Source organism: Neltuma alba, unplaced genomic scaffold (assembly GCF_004799145.2).
Source record: "Neltuma alba isolate B1F8T4 unplaced genomic scaffold, ASM479914v2 tig00010901_pilon, whole genome shotgun sequence".
NCBI classification, from domain to species: Eukaryota; Viridiplantae; Streptophyta; class Magnoliopsida; order Fabales; family Fabaceae; genus Neltuma; species Neltuma alba.
The window spans coordinates 1214344-1226558 of NW_021635684.1; the positions used below are offsets into that span (position 1 = coordinate 1214344).

Sequence of the window (12215 nt, forward strand, 5' to 3'; positions counted from 1 at the left end):
AAGTTTTGTAAAATATTTAAACAAAAATTATTTTAATCAAAATTAAAACTATTCTTCATAACATATTTCAACATGCATAAAGTTTTATAAAAATATAAAATTAATTTAATATAATTTTTTTCAAACACTTGTTTCTAATTTACAGTTATAGAAATAAATAAAAATAGATTTGCATATAAAATTTAGTTTTTTGTAAAAATAAATTAAAACATATATATACTTAAAGAAGTAAATTTTTGTAAAAATATTATTCCCTTTTAGGTCCTCCATTCTAATTTTTCCTATAACAAATCCTAAATTTGTATAAAAAATAAACATATCAATCAATCAACCAAACCAACTTAATAGTGTAATAAACAAATTAAAAACAGGATAAATTTAAAGAAATATAACAAATAAAACAAAAATAAGAATTCAATTTCTAACCAATTTAAAAGATTCTTAAAGCTAAAACTTCTGAATCCAAAACAGGAACACAAATGATTTTCATTTGCAATGAAATTTTAAACAATACTTTATTATCAGTCAATGTTCATAACGGAAAAGAAATTCAAAAAACAATTAATAGATTATTTATTACTAAATTATCAAATTTATTACAAAAAAATTACCAAAAATTTGAAATAAATATCAAAAAATTATAAAAAAATAAAAACTTCAAAACTAATCAACCTCAAACATTTAAACATGTTTCCAATAGCGTATATAGGAAGGAATTGAGGTTTTCTCACGCCAAATGCCACCAATCAACAACTCAAGCACATGAAAAACGCAAAATCCATAATGCAAGCCAACCACAACGTAAAACTAACAAACCCATTTGAAATACAACAGATTTTTATGGTCAAAACATCCAAGAAACCAAAAGAAAAATTGAAAAGATTGAAAGAAAAGGATACTCACTCAGTACGACAATTCAAAGGCGTAAAGTTGGGCGTTCGAACGGCGGTGGACGGTGACAAGACACCGCAAGCTAAATAAAGGAGTTTAAACAGTGGGAAAGTCTTGGGAATGGCTGATAATGGAAGTTCGTTGGTGGTGGGACAGTGGGGGACCCCGGTGTACTGATACAAAACTGTGAAAATAAGTAAAACTGAACCCTATTATTCGGTTAATTTAAACTTTCCATGGCAGTTTTCTTAATAACCGTCGTGGAAAATCACCAGTCAGGAAACTTATTTACAAAAATATCACCATCTTTTTTTCACGATGTTTTTCTTCTTAACCGCTGTTATTTAGTGACGTTATGTGTCTTTTTTCTAGTAGTGGAATGAGGGTGTTGAAGTGTTTTTTTTTTTTTGTGCTACGCATGAGTATCCTCTTATTGAAGGTAATCCTATTCGATGCTTAGTGAAGAGAAATAATATTTTTAAGGTTAGGGATCCTAGCTACATAATAAATTACTCATTGAAGCCCTTTTTCTTCCATTTTTTAGGAGCAAAATCTAATGTCTCTCTTTTGGGTCTGATAATGGGTAACATCCTTCACTTCTCGAATTGGCCTTATTAGTCTTGGCCTATATATTTTTTTGGGCTTAGGATAGAGAATTTACCATCTTACCCAAAATTATTGAGAGAATTCTATTAAAAAAAAAGATACTTGAATTTCAAAATTCCAAAAGGTCACATGAATTTAAGAAATTGCAAATTAGTTAGAATGACTAAATTAGAATTTTGAAATGTTGATGAATTTATAATTTGGCCTTTAAATTTTTTTTTTTAAAAACCTTACATCACCCATGCCAAAGTTTAGGTGGGGCTGCTAGTCACCACAGCTCTGGTGACTGGTCACGAGAGCTTCAGCAATCAACAGCTATTTTTTTTGGAGATTTTCCCAACATTCATAATGTGATTAAAAACTTTTATAACAATATTTATAGTATTCCATTAATGCTATTAACCACGTGTTTTTAAAGATTTTTAACCAAAATTTTTTCAACATTTTTAACATAATTAACAACTCTTATAATAATATTTACAACTGTATTAATGACATTAACCAATTGTTTTCTAGGTTTTGAAAATAAGATTTTTTTTAACATTTATAATGTAATTAACAATTCTTAAAACGATATTTACAACTCTTTTAATGTCATTAACTACTTTATGTGATAGTTTTCGAAACATGGAAAATTTAGGGGAATAAGAGCCATGTTAAACTCTTATATATTTAATATATATTTATTTTATTAAATTAAAATATGTATTAAAGTAATATTAGTAATTTAAAAATCTATCATATAAAGTAGTTAATGGTGTTAATAGAGTTGTAAATATTATTATAAGAGTTGTTAATCACATTATGAATATTAAAAAAAATCCTAGTTTAAAAAATTTGAAAACACATGATTAATAGTGTTGATGGAGTTTTGAATATTGTTATAGGATTTGTTAATTATATTATGAATGTTGAGAAAACTCCAAAAAAAAAAATTGCTCGTGACCAGTTGTCGGAGCTTTGTGACCGGTGACCCACCTGAACTCCAATATGGGTTGCCAATAGCAAGATGGTAAGAGTGACTTAAGATTTCTTTTTTGAAAAATAAAATTAAAGGGAAAAATTATAAATTCACCAATATTCCAAAATTTCAACTTAGTCATTATGGCCAGTTTGAAATTTTTTAAATTCTCATGCGAAAAAAAAGGATTTATTAAATTCAAGTGACTTTCAAGGATTTTGAAATTCAAGTATCATTGTTTAGAATTTTTCCAAAATTATTCCCAGTACTTCATAAATTTTTTTGAAGTATTGGGAATAACTATTTGTAAATAGTTTCTTAAAAACTTTCATATGAATTTATATAAAAAAAAACCTCTAACCATTTTTTTCAATTTTTTAAAAAATAGGCTTTTAATTCTTAAAAGTTAATTTTAAAATTATTTATGATATTTTTTGGAAACAAAACTCTTCATAAAATTTCTAAATCCCCAAAATTCTGGTTCATAATTTTTTCCTAATTTTATGGGATCATTACATTATTTTAAAAATTATACATCCACTTATGCTTTTGAGATCGTATCCGAAAATAAGCTTTAGGCTGATAATTACTTTTTAGGACATTTTCTTCTCAAATAAATACTACGCGCTTATAAAACCAAGGTACTAAAAACTGGACCAATCACTAAATTGGTCGAAGCAGTGGTGCAAATGCTAGTAGGTCAGACATGAGCTAGTTCAAAGTTAGCCAGATAATAATTAATATGTTGTAATTTAATTAAAATTTATAAAAACATTTATATTTTAATTATGGAAACATAATATTCAATCTTTAAATAAATATCTAAATTACAAAACATTTATATCTACATAATTTTTTTCTCCGTTATTTTTTTCTTTCTTGTACATAATTTTTTTCTCCGTTATTTTTTTTTCTTTCTTCTCCTACACATGTCCCATAATTTCCTCTTGCCTTTTTTTTTTATATAGTTATTTTTCTTTTTATTCTCCTTCTTTCACGTGATCACTTCCCTCTCTCTTCTCATGCATCCCGAGCCTCAACAGTCAGAATTGTCTTTTCATTTACCCTTCCTTCACACGCATCACCATTCAGAGCATCAAGGGCAGCTTTCTTCTATACTTTGTTCTCTCTTTATTCACCAGCGTCCATGGCTTCTCCACACAAATCTAGTGAGTTCTTAGGAAAGCATGAATGGCGATAGTCTAATGAGTTGCAAGCAAATCTTGCCACCACAGATCGAAAAGAACGACGGTGAGGAGATAGCCACAATAGCAACAGAGTTCAACCTTCAGAGCAGAATCTGGCGGCAATCTATCTTTTTTTTTTTTTTTGAAAGCATAGGAAGCTTTGGGGAAAAAAAAGCCAGCTAACCCACTCAGACCGGCAAGTTACCCAGGTTAATCCCAGTTTACTCCAAGTTATGCCGAGTCACGCCAGTTCATTGCTATCCTGATTTTGTTAACCAATTGGACCGGACAAGACAAGTGACCAGTTCACCGGTTTTTAGCCTGAACCAGCTGGTTCGGTCTGATTTGGTTTTTCATACCATGTCTAAAACATCTTAGGAACTTTTTTTCTCGGTTTTTCCGATTTTTCACGCAATATTTTCTATTATTTAAACATTTTCTCATAAAACTTCTCATAATTACATCTTTTAGCCCAAGTTAATCTCCTGCCCTTACTTAGCCCCATTATATCATATTTTCTCTTATTTTACTTATTTAACCAAAACGCACATATATAAAACACTGGATGTCACATAAACGAACCATTTCCTTTTCATTTGAGCTATCAGCCATGCCCTTGCTCTCTCATTTCACTCCGTGGAACCAGGAAAATAAGAGAGAAGAAAGCTTGAGTTCTGAGGGAAGAGAGAAGGAAAAGAAACGGAAAAAGATGTGGAAGAACAAAGCAAAAACCATATGCAACCGTACTTTGACGAGGCAAGGATATCTAGAACATGATCTAACTTTGGTTTTCTTCATTTGTTGTGCGTTTGGGGGTTAATGATGGTTGTACTTTGTGTGTTACTGAGAGAAAAGCCAAGTAGTGTAGACCTAAATGTATATGGATGATATATGGTGTTGCGTGTGGAGATATAGATGAAATGCTCACTGTTTCAAATGCAAATGAAGCATATAAGGCATCTAGAGGATGATATATGATGTATTGAAATAGTAGAATTGAATTTCATGAATTTTTCCTCGCTCCCCTGTTTAGTCCAGCTTCTGATTCTGTGCAATGGAGATTAATTATTTTGTTAAAGTTAAATATTTCAATGGATTTAGAAGAGAAATTCTGTAGGGATGTACACCTTATTTTTTCTTGAAAGGGTTTTTCAAGAGCTAAAGAGAGAGTTTTAAACCACTAATTTTGGAGTTAATTAATTATGAATTTTAACAGCTTTTCAGGTAATTCCATTCTATTTCGGAATTAATACCCAGGGGGTTTAAGTAAGAATTTTAAGTTTTTGAACTCTCTAAGGATAATTTTGGGTCACCAGTGGTTTTTAAATGGCTAATTACTGATAAGTTATCCGAAAATAAGGTGTGACTATTCATTCTTCATTCTCATAGCCTATGTGCCTATTCTTCATATGCCTTTTTTTTTTTGCTATACAGGTTATGCATTTTGCTTCCTTTTTTTTTGTTGGGTTTGTTATCTTAAGAATTCTTTAATGGGTGTTCTTCAAATTAGTTTTCTATGACCTTAGTTCATGTTTAATTTATTTTTGTTGCATAGTTTTAATAGTACGTAGTTCACAAGTAGGAAAGAATGTATATTGGTTGCTTGCTCCGGTGATGGTGTTGAAATTTTGAAACGCCTATCTTGTAAAGAGAAACTCTACCGAGTTTTTTCGCCCCAGATTGAGTAGTTTTTTATTCAATGGTCGAACAAATTTTAGAAGTATTATTTTCTAAACTGAGTTAAGGTTGAATAAATTACATATAGTTTTTGTTCCTTCAAGGTGAAAGGAGGTTATGTATTTGGATAAATTTATGATTAATTCATGAAAAAGGAAAACCTTACATTTGTTATATAATTTGCTATTTTTAATTGTTAAAAGGGGGGAATTACTCCTAGGTCCCAAGGAAAAAAATTTAATTATCCAAAAATTCATTAACAACTGCAGAGTTTGTAATGGCAAGTGTTAAAAATGGCAATAAATCAAAATTGCTCATGTGTCACTGAAACTTTTTTGTAATTAAATTTTTTCCCTGGGACCTTATAGTAATTCTTTCTTATTAAAATGTGTATGTTCACTTGTAAATTCACACGCATATATATATATATATATATATATATTAAGACTTGTAAATTCTTGAAAATGCAAATTAGGATTTGCGAATTCTCATATGAACATTAGTTATTTTGTTATTGTTAGCTGTGTTACATTTATAAATTCACTTATGAATTTAAGCTAACATTTATGAGCATGACTTGAATTCTGTCCTTAATTCATATATATTATCACACTTGTCCTCAGTGAAGTTGTCACCACGCATGGCAGAGTGAGCAAGGTGTATGCTTTTCCGCTACGCTTCCACAATAGATTCCAAAACAAAAGGATCCAGGCCTCCGGTCTTTAGTACAAGAGCCAGATAACTAGTTTAAAAAAAAAATAGTTAAGTTAGTTAATTGTGATAAATGTGTTTTGATTTTCCTAAATTGCCATCTTTAATTATAACCATTGGAACTATCCATTGGGGGGCACTTTACAATCAATAGGGATATTTTAGAGAAATCATTATAAATTTAAAAGACAAAGTAGATTAAGACCTTATATTTAGTACTAAATCCAATATCTAGGTAGCTCTTATATTTAGGACTAGAGGTAATGTGTGTATAAAGTTCGGACTTCTGTACCATCCTTTGCGCGTCATTGTGGGTTTCTTTTTCTCAGATGTGGTCCTCGCCCATTTTTTAAAATTTTTTCCTCAATTATTCCAGCAGATTCCCCATTTGATAGTCTGCCGCCAATGGGCATGCGGCTTCTTTTTAATTCGCTGGGGTCCACGTTCGTCATTTTACGTACCAATGATTACTTATTAATAATCTTCTTCTTGAAAACAAATCTGAAGCAGTTTCGTCTCTTTAGCCAAATGTCAACAGGTTCTTAGCATATCCATGATGATATCAGGGTCTTATGGTTTTTAAGCTTTGCACGCTATTGGTATTGTTAATGTAGGTTATATATATGTGTGTGTATTAAATTATCTAGTGAGCTGAATATAATATTTCATTCCGTACGTGGCTGGCTAGTATTTATATGTATAATTACATCAGATTTTCATGCCAGAGCAAAGTCCTGAGTTTCATCAATCCACAAAAGATGAAGGTTGAGTTGGTGTCCAAACAAATCATTAAGCCATCTTCTCCAACACCCCAAAACCTTAGAACTTTTAAGTTGTCTCTCATGGACCAGATTGCCCTTTCATCTCACACTCGATTGCTGTTTTTATATCACAATATTGGAAACGAAGTCACCATTCACGATAAGTTTGAGAGGCTAAAGACGTCATTGTCTCAGACTCTAACCCACTTCTATCCATTTGCAGGTAGATTCAAAGACAACAAAGTCATTGAATGTAACGATGAAGGTGTCGAGTTTCGGGAGACTCGTGTCCATGGCTTTCTCTCCGACATCCTTAAACAACCTGATACTGACCTTTTACATCAGTTTGTGCCTGCCTATGATGCCCATTTACTAAGTGAGTTTTTAATGAAAGTTCAAGCGAACATATTTCATTGTGGGGGTTTAGCGATTTGTGTGTCCTTATCTCACAAGATCGCTGATGCTTCAACGATGGGTTCTTTCATCAAGGCATGGTCTTGTACAGCTGTTGGGTGCATGACCGAGTCGATGCTTCCAAAGTATATTTTGGGTTCTCTTTTTCCTTCCATCGATTCCCCAATTGTTCTTCCAACTTTTGAGTTAAGAAGGCACTTAAATTTCATTACAAGAAGGTAAACTTCACACAACTTTCTGATAGAATTTACTCAGTAAAATTCCATCCAAAGGTATTTGTGTAGTAAAGTTTATCTTATTTCCTTCATCAAAACATACGTACATATATATATATATATATATATATATAGATTTCATTGACCTGGCTCCCACATTCTCCTTAAATTAAATAAAATTTAATTGAGTGCATGCAGGTACATCTTTGATTCTCCAAAGATAACAAAACTGAAGTCCAAAGCTGCAAGCAAAACTGTGGAAAATCCAACACGGGTAGAGGCAGTATTTGCACTAATTTGGAAATGTGCCACGACAGCATCGAGAACAAACCTGGGAACAACCAAAAGACCCTCCATGGCATACCAAATGGTAAACATTCGTCAAAGGACAAACCCACCGTTACCCAATACATGCATAGGCAACTTTGTAGGTCAGTTTATAGCAAAACCAGAAGAGTCTTCTAGTGACAGTGAAATGAACCTGCAAGGGTTAGTAATTCACCTAAGGAAAGGTCTAGAACAGTTCTCAAAGGAACATGTCCAAAAACTTCAAGGAGGAAATGCTTTCGTGACGGTGTTTGAGGGATTAAAGAACATAATGGAACTATTGTCCAAAGAGGACGTAGATTTCTATGGTTTTACAAGTTGGTGCCGTGTTGAGTTTTATGAAGCAGATTTTGGGTGGGGGAAGCCCAAGTGGGTGAGTGTTCCTTCTCCGAGGGTAAAGAATTCTATTATTCTGATGGATACGAGTGATGGAAAAGGAATAGAAGCATTGGTGACTTTGAGCGAACAAGATATGACCTTGATGGAGAATAATCATGAATTGCTTGAATTTGCGTCTTTGAATCCAACTATCACATAAAATAAGATTCAAACTCAAAAGTATGGACTTATAGTTTGTACTTTGCTCTTGTTATGTTGTTTTATGTTCAATGTATCATCGGTTCGATTTTTATGATATGTTGCGTCGGAGTGTAAAATTCCTTACCTTTTGCAAATTGTATATTCGGTTGGTGTTGAGAGATAAAAAATATTTCTCTGATCCTTAATATAAGATATAATTATTAAATTAATCTTGATCCTAAATCTAAGATCTATTTTCATATTTTTTTTTTTTAAATTATCCCCTTGATACTCTCTCAACCATAATCAAAAGAGGGTGGAAGGATATTAAGAAACATAATTATAATGTTTTAGAAAAAAAAATATCATATTTCTTATAATTAACTAACTTATCTAACTTTCTTAATTTAATCAAAATAGATAAATAGATCTTATATTAAAGACTGATGGAGTACCACATTAATTAAAAAAAATCATGTTTATTTTATTCTTTCGTATTCAATTAAATAGGATGGCAGGAATATTCTACATAACGTAGCTGACATATTATAGTGGCTTGTTGTAAATATGTAAATTATTAGAGTAAAATACATTAACCATCTTATTACTTAACTGAATTACAGAAATTTCTCCTCTATTTTAAAAATATATATAAGACTTTATTGACATTAAATAGTATGTTACAAAAATAATGTATATAAGACTTCTTTGAAGTTAAATAGTATTTTATAAAAATATCTCTTATATATTTGAGATTCCATTTCCATACCCAAACCATTAGTTCAGTGTTAAATTTGACTCCTAAACTTTTACTTTGATCAAAATATCTCTCATTAATATAAGAATTAGTTAAACGTTTATATGAGCCTAAAATATGATTTTATACAACATAAAAATAATTCTAACACACAAACTTTTTTTTTAAACCAAAATACACATATATTTTCAAACTTTGAAATATGTTATGAAATTTATTAATTTTGATTATATTATAAAGTTTTATAGTATAAACGATGTAAGTTTGAGAATCTACATAAATCACATAAATTTAAAATTGAAAATTTTTAAACACATTTTTTCTACAAACACTTATAAATACATTTAGTCAAGTATATGTTAACAAAATTAAAAATTGTCAATTAAATTTTTCATTTCTGTGTTAACTAAATTACTTGAACTTCTGTCTATGATGAAAAAAGATAAACAAATAACTACTTGTAAAAAAATAAAATTAAAGAAAAGAAAAAGAAAAAGAAAAATCTTAAATTCTTTAAAATAATTTTGGTGAAAATTATAGATTTAGTATGGAAAAATTGAGCTAGGAAGCAAGCTGCGTAATATTTTTCCTTGAAATGGTTTTTCAAGAGCTAAAGATAGAGCTTTGAACCACTAATTTTAGAGTTATATTGAATTGGTTATGAATTTTTAAAATTTTTTAGAAAAATGTCATTCCATTCTATGAAATAACATCCAAGGGTAAGTTTGGGTCACTAGTGCTTTTAAATGGGTGACTAACTCTGGTAAGTCATCCTAGACCAAGGTATAATAGTATTAATTCTTCTTTCTCGTGGCCTATATGTATCTTCTTCTTCATATATATGCTTTTTTCTGTAAAAGATTATGCATTTTGATTTGTTTTGTTATCTTAAGAATTCTTCAATGGGTATTCTTCAAATTAGTTCTCTATTACTTTAGCTTGTGATTAATTTGTTTTTATTGGATAGTTTAATATAGGATTGGTATGTAGTTCACAAGTAGAAAGAATTGAATATTTTCTGTTCTAGGTGGTTAGCTTTTTTCCCCAACCGATGGTGTTGAAATTCTGGGAGGGCTATCTTTTTAAAAGGAAATTCTGAGACCTTTTTTTTTTCTTTTTAAAGTGCTCGTTTTTTATTCTATGGTAGAACAAATTTCAGAAGTAATATTTTCCGAATTAAGTTGAGGATGAATAAATTAAATATAGTTTTACTTACCTCATCTAGGGTGAAAACTAGCATTAGATTGCGTAGTTAAAGAAATCTGTGGTTAATTATTAGACAAAACTTAAAGTAAAATTACTTATATTTGTTATATCAAGTTCTCCAATTATAATTATTATTTTGCTATGTTTATTATTAAAATGCGTATGTATGCTTGTAAATTCATCTATTAACACTTGTAAATTTTTATAGTGTAAACAAGAATTTGTAAATTTTCATATGAACAATTGTTATTTTGTTATTGTTAGATGTTAAAGTGCGCACATCGAAATATCAATACTTCTTGTTTTGCTATACTTGTTGTTTAAATACTACCTCCAATCCTTATTACAAGAGCTAATTAACTAATTTGAGTAGATTAAAAAAAATTAGTTAAGTTAATTATTTCTAATAAATAGGTTTTGTCTTCCCTAAGATACCCTTGCTAATCATGTTAACTAGTTATTACTACCATTTGATAAAACTTTTAACATGTGCAACTTTTATAAGGACTACTTTAAAAAAATTAGATAAATATGAAAGACAAAGTAAATTGAAGTCTTGTATTTAGAATCAAATTGAAAGCTAAAGTAACTCTAAGTATAATGAGAAGTAATATATATTACACTTATAAACTCATCCATAAACTTGAACCAATATACTCTTTCGGTCTTTAATATAAAACCCATTTAACTAATTTAATTAGATTAAGGAAGTTAGATAAGTTAGTTAATTATAAAAAATGTGACATGTTTGTCCTAAAATACTATAATCATCTTTCCTAATACCACATCTTTCTCTTCCACTTAATTGTGGTTGAGGGAGTATCCATAGGGTGATTTAGAGAAAATTGATAAATATGAGAAATAGGTCTTATATTTAAGACCAAAACCAACTCAACAATTGGGTCATATATTAAGAACCAGAGGAGTATATATATATATGTATATATTTTTATAAATTAGGACTTATGTACCATCCGTAGCACATCATTTGTGGGCTTCTTTTGCTCAATCATCAATATTCCAGCAGATTCCTCAACTATGGTCCCCGCGCCCTTTTATATGCATTTTTCCTCTACTGTTCCAGCAAATTCCCCACTTGATAGTCGGCCGCCAATATATGCATACATCTATATATATATATATATATATTATATTTACATCTATCTATATATATATATATATATATATTATATTCCACGCCAGCTGCCTTCTGTTTTTTTTCCTCAAATAATTCTCCGGGTCCACTACGCCATTTTACGTATGAATGATCAGTTATTAATAATCTTCTGCTGGAAAACAAATCCGAAGCACAGTTTCGTCTTTTTAGCCGAATGTCAACAGGTTCCGAGTATATCCCTGATGATATCAGGGTCTTATCTAATGGTTTTTAAGATTTGCACGGCATTGTTATTGTTAACGTTTCATATATTAACTTTTCTAGTAAGTTGAACTATAGTTAATATTTCATCCGTACTATTTTGCTGGTATGTGTGTGTGTGTATAATTACATCAGTTTTTTCATGCCGAGGCTGAGTACTGAGATTTCGAGCCTTGGAAAAATTCAAACAAGTTTTGAAACATCTTTCCTTTAAACCCTCAGAGTACGCATTTGGAAGCATTACGGTTTAAGCAATTCACAGAACAAGCCTGTAGATTAAAAATTTGCGGCAAAATTGAAGCTTTTCCCAAACTTTCAATCCAAGTCACAACTTGGCACCTCCAGGTTGCGACTTGAGTCCACAGAATGTCCGGGTTGTGACTTGGTACTTTCTGATCATGACTTGAAGTCACAGAGGTCATTTTTGCTTCTAGGTCACAACCTCAACCTCTCAGGTCGCGACCTGTGGTCACAGAGAGCTTTCGAGTACTATTCACTGAGCATTTTTCAGATTACAGGTCCAACTTTGGGAGGACATAACTCTTAGCACACACATCCATTTTAAGTGATCTACCACTTGTTTTAAAGCTCAGGATGTGTACTTT

General features: G+C 30.6%; 1 protein-coding gene across 1 annotated transcript; it reads left to right on the forward strand.

Moving 5' to 3' along the window:
* Positions 1 to 6796: 6796 nt before the first annotated feature.
* On the forward strand, positions 6797 to 8441 carry LOC114759775 (BAHD acyltransferase At5g47980-like). Its single transcript, XM_028949026.1, has 2 exons — positions 6797 to 7426; positions 7622 to 8441. Exons 1-2 carry the CDS (start codon positions 6876 to 6878, stop codon positions 8286 to 8288), a joined length of 1218 nt encoding a protein of 405 aa, XP_028804859.1. The 5' UTR covers positions 6797 to 6875; the 3' UTR covers positions 8289 to 8441.
* The last annotated feature ends 3774 nt before the right edge of the window (positions 8442 to 12215 follow it).